General features: G+C 40.4%; 1 protein-coding gene across 5 annotated transcripts in view; it reads right to left on the minus strand.

The window, feature by feature from the left end:
- The window catches only part of ESR2 (estrogen receptor 2), a 59,457-nt gene that overhangs the window by 12,722 nt on the left and 24,569 nt on the right, over positions 1-22,166 (minus strand). For all 5 annotated transcript variants that reach the window (XM_065683134.1, XM_065683133.1, XM_065683132.1 and 2 more), the window contains 3 exons: positions 17,108-17,283; positions 14,261-14,377; positions 1,918-2,217 (listed from right to left, as the gene is read on the minus strand). In XM_065683134.1, coding sequence (XP_065539206.1) covers positions 1,918-2,217; positions 14,261-14,377; positions 17,108-17,283 — 593 coding nt within the window. The remainder of the gene's footprint in view (positions 1-1,917; positions 2,218-14,260; positions 14,378-17,107; positions 17,284-22,166) is intronic.

A 22,166-nucleotide genomic window follows, 5' to 3' on the forward strand; every position in this document is an offset into this window, starting at 1 on the left:
CAAAATCTGGGTTGGTTTGGAAGCTGATCTTTGAAAACAAATCAAAAAAATCAATCTCAGCTGGCTGAAGCTTTGGCCTTGTGGTTGTTTTCTCCAAAAAAGCTGACATGGTTTGAAAAAAAAGAAAAAAAAAGAAAAATCAGAAAATGGAAAGGTTGGTTGGGGGTTTTTTCCCCCATTCAAACATTCCTTAAAATGAGGTCATTTTCAAAGAATTTCCCTGGTTCTCCCTCACAATTCACTTCCTTCCAGGTTAACATATCCATACAGAGTCCTCTGAAATGGTACTTTTTAATCAGGTTTTCTGATTAGATAAGAAATTATAGCCGTCAACTACTTAAGGATTTGGGCTTTCAGTGTAACACATTCTGCATTAACAGCAAAACCACTATTGCACTGCAAATGGCTAGACGGCTTTAGATGTTCATGCTGCGCAAGTATCTGCTCCCCAGTAGCTTAGCAGCTGACCTGGAATTTGCACACCCAAAACTATCACACCTGCACGCTCCAACACAGTGGCTAAGCCATGAAGACTGTAATCTGCACTTGGAAGATGTGGTCCAGCAGCTGGAGCTGGTAGCACCTTCAGTCACTCCACCTAGATCTGAAACAGGATTGGCTTCTTAGTTCAAAGATTATATGAAATATTCCTTGTTTCTTGTACTATGTGCACTCTCAGTTTGCCTCTAGATGTAACAATTACTGCCAAGTCTTCCTGTGTGTGCATATTTAAGCAGCAGTAAATACTGCTAATCATGCACAAGCATGACAAGACCAGGGCATGCACCAGAACGCTCTGACTAACTTCAGCATAAAATCCAGGTGAGGAGCTGTGGTGTTCTGGCTCCTCAGTCGTGATAGACATGGGGTTAGGACCAGCAGACACACTGCAGAATATGTCAGCCAATTCTAGCAGAGTACTCTACCTTAAATTAAGGATTAAGCCCCATGCTGCTATATGTCTATCAATTATTCAGCGCTTCTTTCAGCTCGCTATTGTTAGTTGGTCACTTTAGCTCTTGCTGAAAGACTACAGTCTACAGTTTAGTCTATGCCAGCCAGCAAGTTTTTCTGCACACTTTTGCCAACTACCATCTCTGTGTGCTGGCTGCTTTTATTCTAACTTTTATTATTTATTCTGTTTTAATCATGGATGCTTAATGGAGAAGGAATTGCAAATGTTCACCACTTGTAGGTTGTAAGAAGTGAAATGGCACATTGCCACGATACTGGGGTGGTATTTGAGGCAGTCAAGGCAATTACACCTTGAAGTTCAATGTAGTTGAACTTCAATGTAGTTGAATGTAGTTGAATGTAGTTGAACTTCAGTGTACTTTTTCTATGTTGCCAACAACCAAACGCATCCTTACTGATTTTTGCTTTGAAGGACAGCACATGGTAATTCGGAGATTGATACTATGCACCACTTTGCCATCTGACATTCTTGTGTAGTGACTATGTCAAACGAAGTGATTGTAGACACTGAGTGCTTGGACACAATTTCATTTTCAACTGTATTAGAAACCTTTTAACAGGATTCAAGGAAAATATTGGTCTTAAAGTCTTTTATAGCAAACCAGTTAATACCCTTTTAATGAACCTTTATATCAGATTAATCAGGCATTTATAGTTAATGAGGTAGAGATTGCATGCAACAGCAACTATGCTTTTTAGCAAAATGAGCAAGTATTTGACTAACAACAGGTAGCAAATTGTGAGCTAGGTCACTGTCTAAATCAAAACACGTCTACGTGAATTACTGAGAGCAATAAATTGGTTATTATTTTACAGTATAAAAATCTTAAGGCTTTCATATTCACATTTACTGTGCTGTGCTGTTATTTCAGGGTAGACAATGGCACATTATTTAAGCCAATGCTTTTGCCATCAAACAAAAAACAAGACTGAAATACTTACCAGGAATTTTTTTGGCCCAAGCAATCATGTGAACCAGCTCTTTGTCTGCCAGTTTTGTCAGGGACATCATCATGGAGGCCTCCGTGAATGGTTTGCTGGGACGACTCACCAGCACATTGGGAGGTTCCGCTTCAAGTAGCGTCAAAACAAATTGCTCTGGACTGACCGTGCTGAGCAGGATCTCTTTTACGCGGGTTGCTGCCTCACTGTATTTCTTAGCTTTGCCAATGCAATGCATGTGATCTTCTGCATTACGATGGCTACGCAGGATCCGATATCCACAACGTTCTCTTCTTGAGCCTGACACGAGAGACATGCGATTACATTTTTCTCTTACTGTTGCATTATGTAAATCCAAACGCTCGGGGAGAAGCGGGAAAACCTTTTAATATTGGATATTCTGGTACTGACCATCAAGCTTCAGAATTCCTAGAGCATTCAGCATTGACTTAGCTTTGTTTTCTAATGGCTTCAGCTGAGGCTTTTATTTCTTCTACTAAACAAAAAATAACTTTTAAAATTGTTTGCTTTGGATCTTCAGTTAACTTACTTTAAACATCCATGGGAAAATTCTCATTGACATGAAAAGAGAGATACATTGTGTCTTTAAACGCAAATAAATATAGCTGTTTGTAAATTCTGGTTTAGATGTAAACTGGGGGAAGAGAAGGCTTCTGGAAGTCTGGGCCATGATAGAGAGTAAATATGTCAGCCAGAAGCACAGCTGGGCTTTACTGCTAGCTGGCTGTTCAGCTGGGAACTCGCTGAGATGCAACCCATTTTTTCCCTACATCCCATTAAGCCAGCCGGAGCTTCCCCAAACCTAATTCAGGTATCTACAGCTAGAAAGAGCAAGCCCCTTGTTTGGAGGGTTCTGCATGCAGAATGCTATCACTATTGCAAGGATCCCTTTAAATTCTTGGACTTTATTTGTTGTTCATTCTATTAACACCAAACATTCTCCAATTCTCGGTCAGTGTTATTGGTGGGATCACTGTTACCTGTTCTTGCATAGATGCCATGGAAAGAGTCTAAAAGTATCTCCAAAAAAATGCTATGGGTATTTGCTAAAGCACTCAGTCATGGCTTCTGCTTCACTCACCCCTTCAGCATATTCTATAACAAGGACTATGTTTACTGATTTACAGACAATTCTTGGCAGTAACTAATGCACCATAGATTGTACCGTATTGAAACCCAGGATATTTAAAAATATTAAGTTACTGAAGAGATCCTTCAACTGGAATCTTTCAGCACTTAACATGTCTAATATCACAGCTAAATTGTCCTCTAAATCTTTCAGAAGTTAATTTTTTGTGCTGGTCATCAACACTTTTACTGACATATGATACTCAAAAGTTGAATTTTCATAGATATTAAAATGCCTGTGCTAACATAAATCTATACTACATCAACATTTAGTATTGCATGCATAGAGACTAATGGAGTCTTACAGCGCAATAAGTTCTTTCGTTTGGTTTCAATTCCACAATAAATTTGACAAAAGCATCTTTTTTGCTACTGCTACTACTTTGACATTACTATATTTATGAACTCTTTTCAGCATATTGCCTGAAGACTTCATGCCCTGGTCACAGACTGGTTCTTCTTCAATAGGTTATGTAACTAAAGGCTTCATAAAGTGTTTGAGGACAAAGAAGTAAAGGAATGATGAAGATGGAAGAATTCTAAGAACTTGTAATCAGTGACAAAAAACACACTGCCTAGGCTACTTTCAGGGCTATCAAAGGAGAATATTCAGCCTATGGTCTGGGCACAACACCCTGCAGACAAGTCAACAGCAAAGGCTTTTCAGTTCACCTGGAGAGACCAGGTACTCCAAGCCACCTACCAGAAAGACCAGAGGACCTGGGTGTCAGCTTCTGGTAAGGCAGTAGGTTTGGACCATGCTGCCATGGACCTGGTTTTGCATGTGTGTGTTTTTGTGTGCTCATGCACACAGGAGTGTTTGCACCTAGAAGAACAGAGGGTCCAGAGGCCAGCTACTGGATGACACTGACTCTCTAAAGCCACTTACTGGAGGGATCCATAGCACATGTATGTTTCTGCAGTCATTTGTGGAAGGGAAGGGCTGAATACCAGCAACTGGGATGAGGCTGCAGTCCCAGAAGCCATCAGCTTAGGAAATATTGGGATCCACTGGCCAACTACTTGACAGAGTGTCTAAACCCAGCTACTGAAAGGATTCATATTGTATGAATGCATGTATTTTCCACTGCTTGTTTGCATGAGGACTATATTTTCTATTTCTGCTGGTCCATGTGGCTGACTGCAGATACAGGTATTGTGTGAATATGTGCCTAATATATGTACACACTCAGACTCACTACTTGTGGACATGGGAATGTGGCAGTCTCCCTTGTCAAGTTACTGGATTCAGTGATTCCTACCATTCTTCATCCACAGCCACCATGCATTGTCTAAATTCCATCCAGGCAATGCAATTCTGGCCGTGGGTTTCAATTAGCAAAGAGATTCAAACATAAGCCAAATTAAAAATAAAGGCAGTGGGGCCACAAAAAAAAATTAATTTCAGATGCTGAAATTAGTGACAAGGCTTTGTCTTGCTAAATAAGATGCTGGGTGAATGCAGCCTCTCAGTGGTGGAAGTTCCTCAGATGAAGTGGCTTTTCAGGTCATAATCACGGCTTGTCTTCAGCTATCAAGCACCATTTGAGTCAACCCATGAAAAGGGTGAGATGCAAAGGCCAGCTGGGGACACCCTGAAGACATTGAAAAGAATGGATAAGGATAGACTTTAAGGATGTGGAACTCTCAACTGCATATTGCTATCATTCTCACTTGCTGCATGTTTATTAAACCACTTCTAATGGAAAAGAGAACAGGATGATCACTACAGAAGTTCTCAATACCAGATAACACCCTCTACCTGGAAATGTGAGACACTGAAGACAAGTAGGCAATGCTGGTTCAATAAACAGTCCTCAGTCATGGAGGAATCCAAGTGTAAGAAGGCATTTGAAACTGGAAGCATAATCAGCTGGAAGTCCAGCTTGAAAGTCTGCACAATTTGGGGCAAGGCTGGTTTTGCATCCTTAAAAGGAATATGGATAGGATAAAACAGGTTGAGAACAGACAGGATATTTGCACAAATAATGGACTGAAGGAAAACAACCAGTGATTTGCAGAACCAAATGCTTGGGCAAATGACATCTAGCTAGAAGTTGCCAGAGCAGGCGAACTTATGTAAAGATAACGTACCAGCAAAGACAATCAGAACTTGAGACATGTGGGTGCTAGGGATTTAGACAGTAGTAGCCTGGGGAACATAAAGAAAGACTACAGAGCCCTGGGAGGGGTGGTTAGGGGCACTGGAGCTCAGATAGTCTTTTTGTCAATTCTCCAGGATACAGGGGAGGACCTAAAAAAAGCTAGGAGGATTGGCCAGGTTAATAAATGGTTAAAAGGGTGGTGTCATAGTCAGGGGATTGGGCGTCTTGAACACGGGACCGAAGTTTGTAGGCCAGGTCTACTGGGGGCTGGTGGGGCTGGTCTGATGGTAAAGAAGGGGAAGAGCAGTTTTGGTAGGAAGCTTGCCAGACTGGTCAAGGAGGCTTTAAACAAGATGTGTTGGGGGAGGGGAGCATCATTCCATCCCAACACACCCAGTCAGTTGCCAGCACCTATAATAAATGCTTGGAACAATGTAGATCTATTCCAGCTGCTCCAGCCAACGAGCCGGCTTCATTTGGAGCTTGGCTCAGATGCCTTTAAACAAATGCCCATAGTATGGGGAACAAACAAGAGGAATTAGAGATGTGTGCACATCTACAGGGGTATGATGTAATAGGCATCACAGAAACATGGTGGGATGGCTCCTATGACTGAAGTGTTGGAGTGGAAGGTTACAGGCTCTTTAGAAAAGACAGGCCCAGTAAGCGAGGAGGGGGAGTTGCCCTTTATGTTAGGGATAGGCTGGAGAGTATGGAACTCTGTCTGGGGGCAGGTGAGCAGTTTACAGAGAGTTTGTGGGTCAGGGTTAAAGGGAAAACAGCCGTGGGAGACGTTACTGTGGGGATCTGTTACAGGCCGCCTGATCAAGGAGAACCTGCGGATGAAGCACTCTACAGACAGATAGGAAAAGCCTCACGCTCAAGGCCCTTGCTCTCATGGGGGGACTTCAACCACCCTGACATCTGTTGGAGGATGCAAGCAATCCAGGAGGTTCCTCGATTGTGTGGAAGACAACTTCCTTTTGCAAGTAATAGGGGAGCCGACAAGGAGAGGTGCCACGCTTGACCTTGTGCTCACCAACAGGGAAGGGCTCGTTGGAAATGTGATGCTCCAGTGCAGCCTTGGATGCAGCGATCACGAGATGGTCGAATTTGAGATCCCCAGGACAGTGAGAAGGAGTGTGCAGCAAGCTCACTGCCCTGGACTGCAAGAGAGCAGACTTTGGCCTCTTCAGGAGCCTGCTTAGTAAGGTTCCATGGGATATAGCCCTGGAGAGCAGGGGGGCCCAAGACTCTTGGTTGATATTCAAGGATCACCTGCTACAAGCTCAGGAGTGCTGCATCCCAACTAGAAGGAAGTGCAGCAGGAGGGCCAGGACACCTCCTTGGATGGATAAGGAGCTGCTGAGGAAAATTCAAAGTGAAAAAGAGGCTTATAAAAAGTGGAAGCAAGGACAGGCGGCCTGGGAAGAATACAGGGATGTTGTCCGGGAAGCTAGGGACCAGGTTAGGAAGGCTAAGGCCCAGTTAGAATTAAACTTGTCTAGGGATGTTAAGGATAACAGGAAGGGATTCTACAGGTACGTAGCGAATGAAAAACAGACTAGGGACAACATACGCCCCCTCCAGTAGCTCTTGGGAGAACTGGCTACCCTGGATTTGGAGAAAGCTGAGGTTCTGAATGGCTTCTTTGCCTCAGTCTTCACTGGCAAAGGCTCTGACTGCACCACCCAAGTCCTGGAAGGCAGACACAGGGACTGTGAGAATGGAGACCCTGGGCCCACTGTAGGAGAGGATCTGGTTTGAGACCATTTTGAAAACCTGAACGTACACAAGTCCATGGGACCTGATGGAATCCATCCGCGGGTCCTGAAGGAGCTGGTGAATGAAGTTGCTAAGCCACTGGCCATCGTATTTGAAAAATCATGGCAGTCAGGTGAAGTTCCCAACGACTGGAAAAAGGGAAATATAACCCCCATTTTCAAGAAGGGGAAAATGGAAGACCCAGGGAATTACAGACCAGTCAGTCTCACCTCTGTGCCTGGCAAAATCTTGGAGCACATTCTCCTGGAAGGCATGCTAAGGCACATGAAAAACAACAAGGTGCTTGGTGACAGCCAGCATGGCTTCAGTAACGGGGAATCCTGCCTGAACAATTTGGTGGCCTTCTATGATGGGGCTACAGAACTGATGGACAGGGGTAGAGCAGTTGATGTCATCTACCTGGACTTGTGCAAAGCGTTCAACACTGTCCCACATGACATCCTTGTCTCTAAATTGAAGTGACATCAATTTGATGGATGGACCACTCGGTGGATAAAGAACTGGCTGGATGGCTGCACACAAAGAGTTGTGGCCAATGGCTCAATGTCCAGCTGGAGACCAGTAACGAGTGGTGTCCCTCAGGGATCGGTGTTGGGACCGGTCTTGTTTAACATCTTCATCGCTGACATGGACAGTGGGATTGAGTGTGCCCTCAGCAAGTTTGCTGATGACACCAAGCTGTGTGGTTCGGTTGATAATGCTGGAGGGAAGGAATGCCATCCAGAGGGACCTTGACACGCTTCTGAGGTGGGCTGATGCCAACCTTATGAAGTTTAACCACGCCAAGCGCAAGGTCCTACACCTGGGTCGGAGCAATCCCAGGCACAGCTACAGGTTGGGCAGAGAAGAGATTCAGAGCGGCCCTGCAGAGAAGGACTTGGGGCTGCTGGTCGATGACAAAATGAACATGAGCCGGCTTCAGTGTGCGCTCGCAGCCCAGAAAGCCAACCGTATCCTGGGCTGCATCAAAAGGAGCGTGACCAGCAGGTCGAAGGAGGTGATCCTGCCCCTCTACTCTGCTCTTGTGAGACCTCACCTGGAGTATTGTGTGCAGTTCTGGTGTCCTCAACATAAAAAGGACATGGAACTCTTGGAACAAGTCCAGAGGAGGGCCACGAGGATGATCAGGGGAATGGAGCACCTCCTGTATGAAGACAGGCTGAGAATGTTTGGGGCTGTTTAGCCTGGAGAAGAGAAGGCTGCGTGGATACCTCATGGCAGCCTTCCAGTATCTGAAGGGGGCCTACAGGGATGCTGGGGAGGGACTCTTCGTCAGGGACTGTAGTGACAGGACAAGGGGTAATGGGTTCAAACTTAAACAGGGGAAGTTTAGATTGGATATAAGGAGGAAATTCTTTTCTGTTCGGGTGGTGAGGCACTGGAATGGGTTGCCCAGGGAGGTTGTGAGTGCTCCATCCCTGGCGGTGTTCAAGGCCAGGTTGGATGAAGCCTTGTGTGACATGGTTTAGCGTGAGGTATCCCTGCCCATGGCATGGGGGTTGGAACTAAATGATCTTAAGGTCCTTTCCAACCCTAACTATTCTACGGTTCTATGTTATGGTGTGTTTATGAAATCAGACTTGATGATGATGCTCCAGCAAAAAAAAAAAAAAAAAAGGTTAGCTGGAGAACTGTGCAAGTCACAGAGCAATTTCTTCAACCATTTGTCTGGGCAAATCCTTTTCTTCATTAGAGAGTCAAAGGACAGCAAGACATAGACTAATTTCTACAAAGACACTTGGACGGTGTAGTGAAAGTTTCAATAAGCCTCAGAGAACTCTGTGCTAAGCCTCATTTTGGAGTAATGCACAAAGGTCAAGAGGAAAATCTTAAAGTGCTTTGTCAGCTTCAGAAAACCAGAATGGCCCAGTGGGCTGCAGACTCATGTCACGCACAAAAGCACATAAATATTTTCCACCAGGGAAGACAAAGAGGAAAGGTCAACAGTGAGCTAAGCAACTGGAACAAAAGTACAACTCTAGAGAGATGAGGAAATACCTAGATATCAGGGTGATCTCTCTACAGAGATCCATAGTTGATTTCCATATGAATGTGTATTGTAGAGACAGTAACCACGAGGAGGCATCCAAACTAAGGGAAGAAAATACCCCGCACATTATTTCTACTGTTGCGAAAGCAGAAGAACATTGAAAACGGGTATCTTGAAGGACAGAACAAGAAAAATAGCACAGAGGAACTAAAAGCTGTAGGCAGTACAGAAGAGAAATTTTCTTGGGCTATCAAAAAATACCAACTGCTCCACAACTATGAAAATATTTAAGGTTGCTAATTGCTTGTCAACTAACACATCAGAAAGTAGCAGCCTTTCCAATTAACACACATTTTAACAACAGAAAGGAACTTCAGTACTTTCTAATCAAATCCAAAATTTAGGCAGGACCCAGAAATCATACATGTATGTCTGTTAGCATCCAACAGGCATGTTTAAGTGCTTATAAAACTATATATTGTAAACAATTATAGGCCAGCTTTATGTTTGGCTTAACGAGACACAGAGATGTGGATCAATCTGTGCAAAGTCATTGTATTAAAATACATAATGCTTCCCAGATAAGGGACTATTTCCGACTTCGCCACAAATTCCCTAACTGTACTTAAGAGCTAATACTCATTCATGTAAAGGTAATTCAGGCAACTACAGAAACGCACAAGATAAAATACCTCCTCCTTCCTACAGCACTCTCCTTATTTAGATCTATTATTTGCACAAGAAAATAGCTGTATTCAGCTGAGAACATTGAGCCAAGGGCAAGACCTCAAACTACAGCATCATAGACCACATGGGTATACGATCACAGGAAGATAAGAAATAAGACACACTGAAAAAGAAGTTATTAAAATGAGCCTGTTCACTCACCCATGAACAAGCCACAACAAGTATCATTGGCAGGGAAACACGCTATTTTTTAAGCAACCCCTGCTTTACAAATCCTTTGAAAATGGCAAACGTTGTTTGTAATGGTTGGCAGTTACATGGCATATTGCTCTTGATATTGATTTTGGTCCCTAGCAACTGCTAATTTAACTAACCAGTTCAGCAGCAACTGCAGGTTCTACCACTGAATATATTATAACCAGTTTCGTAAGTGTTTGAACTTAAAACTTACTCAAGTATACATTAGTAAATCATTATCATTCCAGTGTCCCTTGAAAGCAAACGCAAATCTGGTCAGTACACCTGTATTCACAGAGCAGACCTACTGACAAAGAAGCTGCCATCTGCCATGCACACACGGGAATACGAGCTGAAATTACAGTAATTTCTATAATAGCTAAAATATAATTAATAAATCTTATGTCCAGCAAATGCCATGAAATATTTTTGCCCCACTTACTTTCTGTATGAAAGTAATTTATAGCATTCCAAAGTGCTCTCCGGAAACTGCACACAGTAGCCACACACAGGACATAAAAAGAGCCAACTCCTGAACCATATCAGCCCACAGAGAGTTCTGGTTTTCTTTCTGCAAGCTTGTTGAATAATGCCAGTATTCAAGGGCAGCATCTCTCTGTCACTTCTTAGTATGACTCCTCAGCCTCCTCACTTGGGGCAGGGAGGGGGCAGAAAGGAGGAACTTTTGGAACATTTTCAATATGTTGAGAGCTGGCACCTGGGAGAAAAGGAGTGGGATGGAGCGGAGGAATAAAAGGTAAGCCTAGGAACTCCGTATGGAGGAAGGTCTATTTGAGGCTAAAGAACCAATGAAGAAAAGCACAAGTATAGCTGCTGCAAGAGTGGCTATAGCTAAGTGATGAAGTAACTCCTGTCTTCGTTACTGCCTTTGGCAAACAGCCTATAGTCCATTTCAGCTGCTCAGGTAAACACCAGAAAACTCCAAGAGAAAATCAATTTTATCCCAGTCTGGTTTATTTGAGTTTGCTGGGAAGAGTTTACTGCAGTGTTTCTGTTTTCCTTGTTCCTGTTCACAGTGCCTTGCAATTATTTTTCTATCATTGCTGGTAGTCCTAGTGCCAAAATCTGGCAGTACTGTTCTTGATTGGAAGAACACACAACAGACTTCCTACAGTGAAATTGGCAGCTGCAGCGTCCAAGCCCCTCATAGTGCTTTTGGCAATGATGGTACATTTTGTAAGAAAATTCATTATCACATTAACACAAAGAACCCCCAGCTAGCTTCCACTGAAATATGTATGGCTTGTTGGGTTGATTCTCAATGTTTACGAATATTATGCCATCCAAAAGAACTCCAGACCAGGCAACTCCAAAGCCACATTTGCCTACTGTCTCCTCCTCTTTTAAAAATGACATGTAGTGCGTAATCACATTTACACGCAGAAACGTATGCTATTCACATACATTTTTTTCCTCAAGGTGTCTATTGATAAGATGCAAAATAAGGACTTAAAGATTTGATCCAAATAGCACAGAATTTTTATGGAGAGCTTTCATAAACTACAAAGTAGTAATTGAGGTTCTTTTATCACTTCTGCTGGACAACAAGTCTCCACTGAGCAAAAACGCACTTACAAACCATTCTATCTTATTCACAGTTTTAGCAGATGCGAGCCAATGTGTTCACTAAGTGACCTAGAAAAGGAGCAGAGATGGGGGAAAAACCTCCATTAAAAAGAAAACATACTCTTTTACAGCTTTCTACAACGAAAAATTGGTATTAAAGTATGGCTCTAACAAGACAGAATTTGAAAGATAATCACTCTGGTCTGCAGGAAATGGCATTTACATTTTATGCAAGAAATACAGTCTTAAAATCTGTCTACTTTAAATGGCTGTCACGATGTGTCCATGCATCAGCATTACTCACAGACGCCACTTAACTGATCAGGCAACCCAGAAAATTCTGAATTTTTTTTATATTCATTTTTTGGAAATTAAACTGTTAAGATTTTCAAATAAAATTCTCAGGAGTCTCAAATTTCAGTGCTAATACTTAGAAAACTATTTTTTTTTCAAATAGAATTCCTGTTAACAGTTTGTCCTGGGTTTAAACCACGACACAGTTTCAAAGTATCATATGTCTGGCACAGTCATTAATGTCCTACAACATTCATTACTGTAGGAAAACATGCTTATAATATGTGACAAGATTTAAAAGAACGCAGGCTAAGACATAAGTACATATTGTTATTTATTACTTGACATAAGTACATATTGTTATTTATTACTTGTAATACCATAGTGCTTATGAGGTCTAATCACAAACCAGGACTTCCTGGACAATTAGAAAGAAAACATTAGCTTAAGGAAAGCATTGGGGAGGACTACCTTATAATATCATACTGGAATCAATCTTTGCAAAAACTCTCCAACTCTAGAACTGGGGCTTGATAGAAAGCCCTGTTCAAAAAAACTTTGCATAAAATATCATAGATCAAAAAAAAGACAGTAACACCATTCAAAAAATAAGGTTTCAAAGGAGTCTCATTTGCAAGCGTAAGGTTTTCCTTTCTGGAGGCCAGACAGCAAAGGCAACTAAGACCGTAATAATGAAAAACATCCGTAATTTTGAGACGCATCATCAGTGCAGAAAAAGAAAGGAGCTTCATATAGCAAGAACTAGATCACTTGAGCAACAGAAACTAAATGTACTTCACAAGTACAAAAATAATACAAGGAACAATTGAAATTGTAGCTCTAAGCTGGGAGTTATCAGTTAGAAATGAATAGGGAAGCTGAAATCAACTACGAGCAAGACAAATAAGATCCTGGGTTATACGCAGGGAAAAGCTCCCATGGTAAGAGATACTGGTGTTACTACTGTGAAGAGAGTTCACAGGAACACTCTCCATGATTCTGATCATCCAAGTGAAAAATGGATTAATTCTGGAGCAGATTGAGGGATAAATTACCCTGATGACTTTCAGATACTTTCCTATTTTGCAAAAAGAGGAGACTTTTTGGTTTATGAAGCATAATAAAACAAAGATTGTGAGCAGTTGTGATGTAGACCATAAACACAACCAGACCATTAACAATAAAGAGGAGCTACAAGACAATGTTGCCACGAGAACAAATGGGCATTAATTGTCCAGCAATAAATGGAGGCTGGAATTCTAAAGAATCCTCCTAATAAAAGAAATAATATTCTGCAAACAGCCTTCAGATTAAAGCAGTGGGAGGATTAAAACAGTGCTTAGCCCTGAAATAGAAATAGGTATCTACATTAAATGAGATGAATGAGATGCATGCCTGCAAATCACAGCAGACCAAGCACAGGGCCCTTCTTTTTTTCACTCCAGTGTTCCTATATAATGTTTTCCCAGCCTATTTCTATCATGTACACTGGAGAATCCGTAAGAACCAACAACAGACCTTGGTTGTGAAAGTGTATTAGATATTGAAATATCTTTCAAGTTACTTTCTTCTTAAAAGTAACCTTTAAAATACAATCTGTAAATGTGCAACTGCATTGGAGTCACGTCACTGCAAGTACAAGACAGGAAAAGAGAAAAAGTTAGACAATTCTGAACAGTGCAGTAACAAAGAGTGTTTGTTTACTGCTTCTTTTGATAGAATTGCTGCATGGCATCATCTGAAAATAGCTTGCTGTAAAAAAGAACAGACTACCCTCTGCCTTCCCCTCACTGCCCCACCAAAGCCCCACAAAGAAGCCTGGCAAGCAGGGATCTGGTTCTTCACATGAGAGGTGGTCAAGCTGCTGTGGGATGTTGTGGATGCTAAGACTTTATAGGACTAAAAAGAGGGACAATGGAAAAGTTGCCATTCTCTTAACATATTAAGACATACAAGAAACCTCTTCTAAACCAGAAGTCCTCAACTGCTAATTTCTGGGAGCTGAGTTGTCAGCAGTAGTTTCACACAGGTGCCAGTCTCATTCTTACACTCCTCCCAAAGCCATTGTTAAAGGTAGAATACTGGGTTAATTAACTACTGCTTTGATGAGGCACTGCTGTTGTTGCCTTACATTCAGCCAGCAGAGCATAGTACAGGTTCATCTACCCCATATTAGAAAGGATTTCAGTCTGATCAGAGGCTCAGGCAGCAGCTAGTCTTGGGTTCCCATTCTGCAAAACACAGCATGGAAGTAAACTGCCTTCAGAGAGCTCTGCAGAGGTACTATGGTTTTCATGTGCCCAACCTACACCTTACATCTTCCCACAGGTTTTCTTCTGAAAATGAAAACCTTTTGCATTAAGAATTGGTATATTTCTTCCTATAAAACCAGCTTAAACCTTGCTTTAATTGCCTGTTGTGCCTTTTCAGGATTCCAAGAAGAAGAAAAAAGAAAAAAAAAAAAAAAGCCAGCAAAACCAAGCAATCAACACAGACATGCAAAACTCACCGCATTTCATCATTCCCACTTCATAACATTTCCGTAGCCGGCATGCCTGGCAGCTTTTGCGCCTGTTTTTATCTATCGTGCACTGATTGGTAGCTGGGCAGATGTAATCATTATGTCCTGCAGAAGAGGAAGAGGAGTAAATTTAATATCTTCAACAGTCTCTCTGTCATTTCCCAAACCAAGACCACCTTGGTTTTAAGCATCGCAACTTCTTCACATGCATCTATCTAAGCTCCACTAATTTAACTGATAAAGAAATGTATGTTTACTTTTACCGAAAACATCAATCTGTGGCCTCAAAAAGTAACCAGGCACATACACCAGGTTTTAGTGATGACTGTTAGACAACTAAGCACCTTGTAATTATCAACTCATTAATGAAAATGAGACATACAGTCTTGTGGAAATTTGCTCCCAACCTCCAACTTCTTACTGGAACACTTACAGGTGGCAGATAGTAAATTATTTTTTTCCTTAGCAGAGTTGAAAACAGCAGTCAGTGCACACAGCTCTAGTCCTGCAAAGATTAAGGTAAACTACAGCTCTATTTAACTGCACTCTCTGACTTGGTGAGTTCCAGGAATGAAGAAGCCTTTGGACGATTGACTCTGGATCAAAGTTACTTTAAAAAGCAGCTCAAGCTAGAAAGCAGACTAGTTTAAAATGACTTGTACTGATTAGCACAAAGAAAAGCACAAGCAGAAGGTATAACTTATAGATACTCTGGACAAGTGTTTCTCTTAGTTTTACCAGTTTCCACTACAGCCTCTTCTGTTCTCTTCTCCTTTTCTCCCACCTCATGTCACCCCTACCCAAATTCCTCTACGTTATCGTATTTCATTAATCAGTAATCTGGTCCCGAAGTTTTGTTACTGTAAACTAGGGGGTGCTCTGGGTGTAAATACAGTCGAATAACTTCCTGCCAAATACTGCAAATGATGAAAAAAACATTCACTCGTTTACAGTTCTTACTTCTCTCAGTTCGTGGGTTTTAAAGTTACTTTGTCAAACTTTAAGAATAGATTAGGCGAAGATAGTGTTACTAGAAGCTTTTTTTTTACTTGATGGAAGTCCAAGAATTCATGTCCCAAAGAGTAACTGTTTAACTGAACCATTGTGACTATTTCCTTGCAAAATTAAAATAATTTTAACCTTGAATTTTTGCACTGGCAATTTTAAAAAGATCAGGTTACAGTTTGTCCCATTTCCTACTGGCAGATATGACTGAAAAACAAATTACTGTTTTATCACTTTTCACACAACATGCGGGGCAAAGGAGGAAGAAGCTTTCTGTTGAACCATAACCCAAGCATACAGGAGTATAAAGTGGTGTAAAACTCCTGTGACCTTGGGATAATTTAGCCTGCAGGCAGATGCTTAGGGCTGTGGGACAAATACACTACAGTACAAACTTGGGCAAGCAGAGGAGACCACACACAGTTGCTCAGTCATACCATTTAATTAGAGATTGGCCCAATGTTTTGGTCTACAAGTAGGCCCAGGAGATTTTTGGGTTTATAAGCAGTACCCCTCATAACAACAGTTACAACTGAGTGCTTGCTAGTGTTTTATGCCAAGAACTTATTTTCATTTACTTGAATTACAAGCAAACGTTACCTGACAGGTACATTAAGATGTACAAAAGGCCACAATGGGTACCTTGTTCATGGCCAAAGCATGTGTGAGCAACCCAGAGCAAGCAAATAATTTTCCTGACAGAAAACACTCTGAGATCAAATCCATTTGTGAAAAATGGAAGACAAAGTTCTCTTCAATTACTTTATAAATCAAAAGTACCTGCACTAGTGTATAGAGGCTGTTATTCATCCATGCAGAACTTGCACAGTAAGTTGAAAAGCCAAACAAGTTTTGAATTAAAATTGATACTAATGGTGACACCAACTCTGCCATATTGAGCCAAAACCCCAAAAAGTCTCAAGACTGCTAAAGGCTTTGTGTGCAGAAGAGGAAAGGAACATTATAAACTGAAAAATGACAGGATTTTCTATTAGTATCTGCATGTAGTATCCAGTGTCAATAGAAGTAAGCTTCCACCAAGAGACCCCAAGTGAAGCCAAACAACATGTTAACTAGAGCTATGTTTCAAGAAATTAAGGGGTCCAAAGCTCCAACACAGTGCGTAAATCACCGCCCATAGGCTATGATAACAAATGTGGAGTCCTACATTTATTTCATACTGCAGACATTCCGCAAATTTGAACTAAATACCAAATATTTAAGGATTAAAACACTGAAGTACAAATCTTGGAGAGATCTGGCAGTGGAAGAAATCCTGCAGTGTAGGCTCTCGGGGGTGGAGGGCTGAGAAATAACAAAAATCGTTTTTTTACCTAATACTTGCTCCACATATTTTTATGGTATACCTATTTATAATACCTACATATTATGTAGGTATTATGTGCTATATGACTCAACAGCTCCAGGCAACACGCTCTTGTCAAGAATAGCTCCTGGCTAGAAAAGACTCCAGATATTTACCTACTCTGTGTCTATTATAAAAAAATCACAATTACTGTATCTACTTTGGGACACAAACCACAATCAAATTCACAGGTCTGCAGTGCCATCCCATTGAGGCCTTTGCTGCAGGACTTTCCCATGCTGTGTATTTCACCTCTTCTCTAAAGAAATCAACTGCTCACTTTGTAATGTTTCCAGATCTTGATAACATAAGAGACAAAAGTTAAGTTAGTTAAATCACATGTTGCTCTATTTTCAGCTTGCAGCACCATATGCCAGGATTTTTGGTCAACTCATTACTAGATCAACCACTGCAACCCTGAAACAACATTTTTGAGTGAAGTTATCAAAAGCTGATAGTCCTACCTTGAATACTTCTTTTAAAGAATGCTTTGCAGCCTTCACATGACCAGACCCCATAGTGGTATCCTGAAGCATAGTCACTGCAGACTGCACAGAAGTGGGCATCCCGTTTTGAGCCAGGAGTATTTGCAATTGGGCTTGTACAGTCATTGCCATTAGTTTTTCTTTTCAATGTTTCTCTGATGGAAAAAAAAATAAATCATCTGTTATAAAAGAGGGAAAAAGTTAATCTACATTGCAAATAGTTTCATTATTTTCCATTGTCTTCTATTCTCCCTCTATAGAGTCTTCCTATTATTGAACACAGGATAGTGTTTCACAGGATAAGCCTTTTTCTGCTATGGTTATTTAAAGCATAAAGTCTGATTCCCAGAGCTTTCAATGTTGAGAAACTAAAAAGTTTTAAAATACTTACAGGCATAAAACTGGACTGCTGATTGTGTTATTCACATGAACTCTGGGAAAAAAAGGAATTTGCAAATCAAGTGGACTTTGCCTTTGGGAAGCTTTGCATGGAAAGTGTGAACTCAGACAGCTCAGTTGGACGTGATAAATGCTACCACAAGCAGAGGAGCAACTGCTTTGTACTGTTTGCAAGGCAAAATTCTAGATGGAGCAATACACACATATCTAGTTTTGAGTATGTCATCCTTTAAATGAGGCTTTTTTCATTCAGTGAGATGCTGGAGACAAATATCTTGAGATATGAACCTCAGGCTACAAGATGAAGTCACAATGTTAGATAAAGCTTTCTGTTCAAGGTGACAACCTACACTGATCACCCTAATGCTAAGTAAAAGGTGAATACAAGAAGAATGGAAAAACACAATTAATAAAATACTTCCATACATTAAAAGAAAAAATTCTCCGTATAAATTAGTAATACATATGCATTCCTAAAGTGCTGCAAATAGTTACAACTTAATGGAACTATTCTTATCAACTGGATTAAAATTAGGACAGGATAGACACATGAAATAACAGCCAATTCCTGACAACAAGATCCTGTAAACAAACAACAGAGGAAAGGAACTTATATTATCAGTGGAGAGGTTTTTATATATAGGAAGCACATCCATTGTATTTTTTTATCAGGGCCTCATTTCTCAGTGGTTTTGGCATGTTTTACCTTTGCAGAATCATAGCATTATTGAGGTTGGAAAAGACCTTTAAGATCATAAAATCCAATAGTAAACGGTTCCAAGACAGAGAGAAAATAGTGTCATGTGCAAATGCTCAGCAGCAGTTTGACAAAAGAAACCTGAGAATCAATTTATAGGTATGAACTTAAACACAGAGGCAGAAGTTAGAAACTCTAGAGTTTTCCTCATCCCAACTTCCAGATGGTTTATGAAGGAGAAGAAATATAAGTTTGGATAAGACAGGAGGTAGCATGGTTTATGACTTCTAAAGCACATTGTCAAGGCAGAAGAAACCTATTCACTAACAAGAGCAAGTTTAAACAGAACAGTAGAAACATGCTGAAAATGCTATCAAAGAGACTTTAGCTAACATAGACTTTGTGCTGGATTCATGACAGATGATAAGGACAAACACACCCACGTGCCAAATAAATATCACCAAGTTCATATGTATTTGAGGAGAATGTGCTCAATTTCCCAGTAGAAAGTCTGGAAAAGAAGAAAGGTGGTTCTCTGAGCAAATTCCAAACAGAAAAATTATGGTATTTGTTGTTTCATGAAGTTACTGCAAGCTTCTAAATAATGTTCCTTCATGTTCCCGGTCTTTAACTACACACGGAGCCCTGCTAATGGATTGTTGAATCACTAATTATTTCCCCTTCTGCCATGCTAGGAAGACCAGTGTGGGGAACTCCCCTTAGAATAAAGGGACTGTATCACACACACCTAATATGCTGCTAATGCAAGGAGGAAAAAGCATTGTTGTTCCTTTTTGTTTCCCTGTATTTGGAAGAAAAAGTAATTCAGCATTTCAATTAGCAAATGAGGTATGGTTTTAAGCTCTACTTGGAAATCATAATCCAACCATGACAGCCAGAAAATAATCAAAATTATCCAGAGAGCACCTCAGTGACTGATCGATATGCTGTAGAGAGCAATAATTATTCCCACTGTTAAAGCATCAAGATGTTATGGATGAAAATAAAGAAAAAGCACACACTGCAACACCTCACTGAGGAGTGTTACTTTCCACCTGCCAGACATGACAACTGTTTTAAAAACACTTTTTCTTTCCCTGCCTAAAAGTTTAACGACAGTCACCCGACACACGTGCAAGCTGTGTGACTTCCACAGGCTGTGGCACACAGCTTGCACACAAAGCAACAATCTGGAGTGAAATCCTCCTGTGCACCAAAGTGGCATCAAATCTACTCATCTCTGATAGCTGCAGCAGCACAGCAGGGGGTTCAAACCCAGTCATTTTGTTACTGTTGTCTTTATGGTCAACAGAACTAGGAAATAGATGAGAGCTTTAAGGTACACATTCTTTACCATATGAACCTCAAAATCAGACAGTGTATCCACACAATAGTGAATTGGAGCAGGTTAGAGACCAACTCCTTGGGAAATGCTCTTGGGACTGGTGCACTCCAGTATGCTCAGGAGATGACTGAGTTGCCAGGTCCTCCAGAAGAACTGGCCGTAGCTGGCTGGATGCCCACAAAGCTTCTGCGCCAAAGGATGAAGGGCAATGGGGGATGTTCCCTGGCTGCTTCCGAGGAACCACATACGTTCGCTTTACACCTCCTAATACTCCTATTTTATGATGATGGTTTCTATATAGAGATGTTATGTTTCCATAAAAACAATAAAGAATTTTTTTTAAAGTAACAGGTCAGTGATTTCCTACTAGTCATCAACAGTGGCAGGATGATTACCCTAAAGAAGGAATTAGTAAGACCATTTATGTTATTCAGTATCTATCAAGTCTCCTAATTACCTCTAGCTTTGCCACAAGTGTTTTGTGCGTGTCACACCTGGAAAACTTGAACATAAACCCAACATTTTATTAAAAATGGAAAAGGGTGACAAGGATTTGACCCAGAAAGTAGCTACATTTGCTCATGGCATTTCTTGTCTGTCAGGTTTTTTTAAAAAACTTAAACTACTCTATAGTATAAAAAGAATGAGAGAAATTAAACAAAACAAAACAAAACCACTGAGGAAAAACATTTCTAACTCAAAATTTCTCATTCAGTGCATAGAGATAATTCAAACTATCTCATACAAGCCAAAGCTGTAGGATTGAAGAAGGCTTCTCCCTTCTCCAAGAATGTGTGTAAAATGATAGGTAAAAACCAGCTGAAGAACACTTTTCATTCTTTATCTTCCTCATTTTCTAGAGACTCCCCCCATATAACTTCTAGAATTGTTAATACCAGACAACTGTCAGTATTTATCTCTCCAAAGCACAAGTTCTGCTGCGCTCCAAACATTATTATGATGAAAATCAGGACATAGCTATCTCAAAATTAAGAGACATTTTTCCTTAATCTCTATAACTATTCCACCATAAAAGAGATGCCAATCCATCACCTCAAAGACACTTCATGATACTTTCAACTGCTTCTACAGAATTAACACAATTTAAAAAAAAAAAAAAAAAAGCATAAAAGAATAATGCAAATAATTATGGCTTCAGACAAAAGTTTAAGCAAGATAAAATATGAGCGCATAGGGAAGAAAACAAAGTTACTAAATAATTCTAAGTAAGCGTTACTAGCCTATGTACCCAAACCCCTTTACTTACGTACTCTAGCTGCAATTAGTCAGAAGCACAAGAAAAATAATAGGAAAAGAGAACAAATTAAGTTCCAGAAACATCACTCCAGCAACTTCATTGAAGTTTCCTAATGCTTTTTAGAAAGCAATTTTTCTTTTCATTTTGAATATAAACTTTTGATTTCTTTAATTAAAACCTTTTGTTTAGAGGACAAAGGCAGAAATAAATTTCAGTGTAATTATATTTTAAAGTAGTCTGTCATATTCCTTTTATCTTCATGCCTATTTTTATAAGAAATACAATTCATTTTTGCTGAACTATTGGTGCAAAGTAACACTACACTGTATAACATTTGCATTTCACAGTTAAATACATTCCTTTTAAATTCATGTAATGCACCTATTTGTGAGAAAAGGAACCTGAATTCTCAGCATTCCCTTATTTTAAGCTCATGTACAAGGAGATCCAAATTACACAGTGATCAGTTTTAGTAAAGTAGATCACATTAGTTTAGCTAACATCAACAGAATTTTACACCCAGGGAAAATACTCACTGAGAGACTCTTGCTTCATTTTGGAAGGTAAAATGAACTGCGTAACAGATTTAAATATGTAGCAATGCTTTCTTACTCATTTTTTTAAAAGAAAATCCCTTTTCTCAAACTACACTTTAAAATTACGGTTTACATCCTTAGTCTCTCCCTTCTCACAGAGCTATTCCTTTAAGTTTCAATCCCAAGAATTCTTCCTTTAAGGCGTAATCTACAAATCTGTAGTGTCACAGTCTTTGTTCCCATGATAATAAATACAGTGTTTATGACATTAGTCTAAGATCTCACCAAGGGATAAAGCAAAAGGAAACACAGGATTTTGGGGTTTTTCTTTAGAGCTTTATTTCAGAACAGATATCCACAATAAGGGGAAATACAGCTCTTGCTTTTTGTGTTTCCATGTCAAATCAAAGTTTTTTTTCTTTTTTACAACTTCTGTACACACATGGGAGATGAAAATGCATCATGCAGAGACAAATGAACCCCTGAGAAGGTCCAGCTACCAAGCAGCACAGCAGTTACTTGCTGCTGATCAACAAAGATCATCCATAGATCATTCCTAAATTTAGACTCTAGATTTCATTGATTTCTCCACTTAGCTACAAGAGCAGTAGTCCATATGGATCTCTACAACTGGCAGAAAACTTATTTACTTAAGCTCTAGTGTGACAGGTTTGTAGAGCATCAGATGATGTGCTCTTGGGTTTTCCCAGCTGCTGTCCCATCATCTGGACTGCTTCAGACATTAACCTACCACAGCCTTCCCAGGGCTGTCAAAGTTTTAAAAGATTAACACAAGCGGGAAG

The sequence above is a fragment of the Lathamus discolor genome, chromosome 6 (genome assembly GCF_037157495.1).
Source record: "Lathamus discolor isolate bLatDis1 chromosome 6, bLatDis1.hap1, whole genome shotgun sequence".
Lineage (NCBI taxonomy): Eukaryota > Metazoa > Chordata > Aves > Psittaciformes > Psittacidae > Lathamus > Lathamus discolor.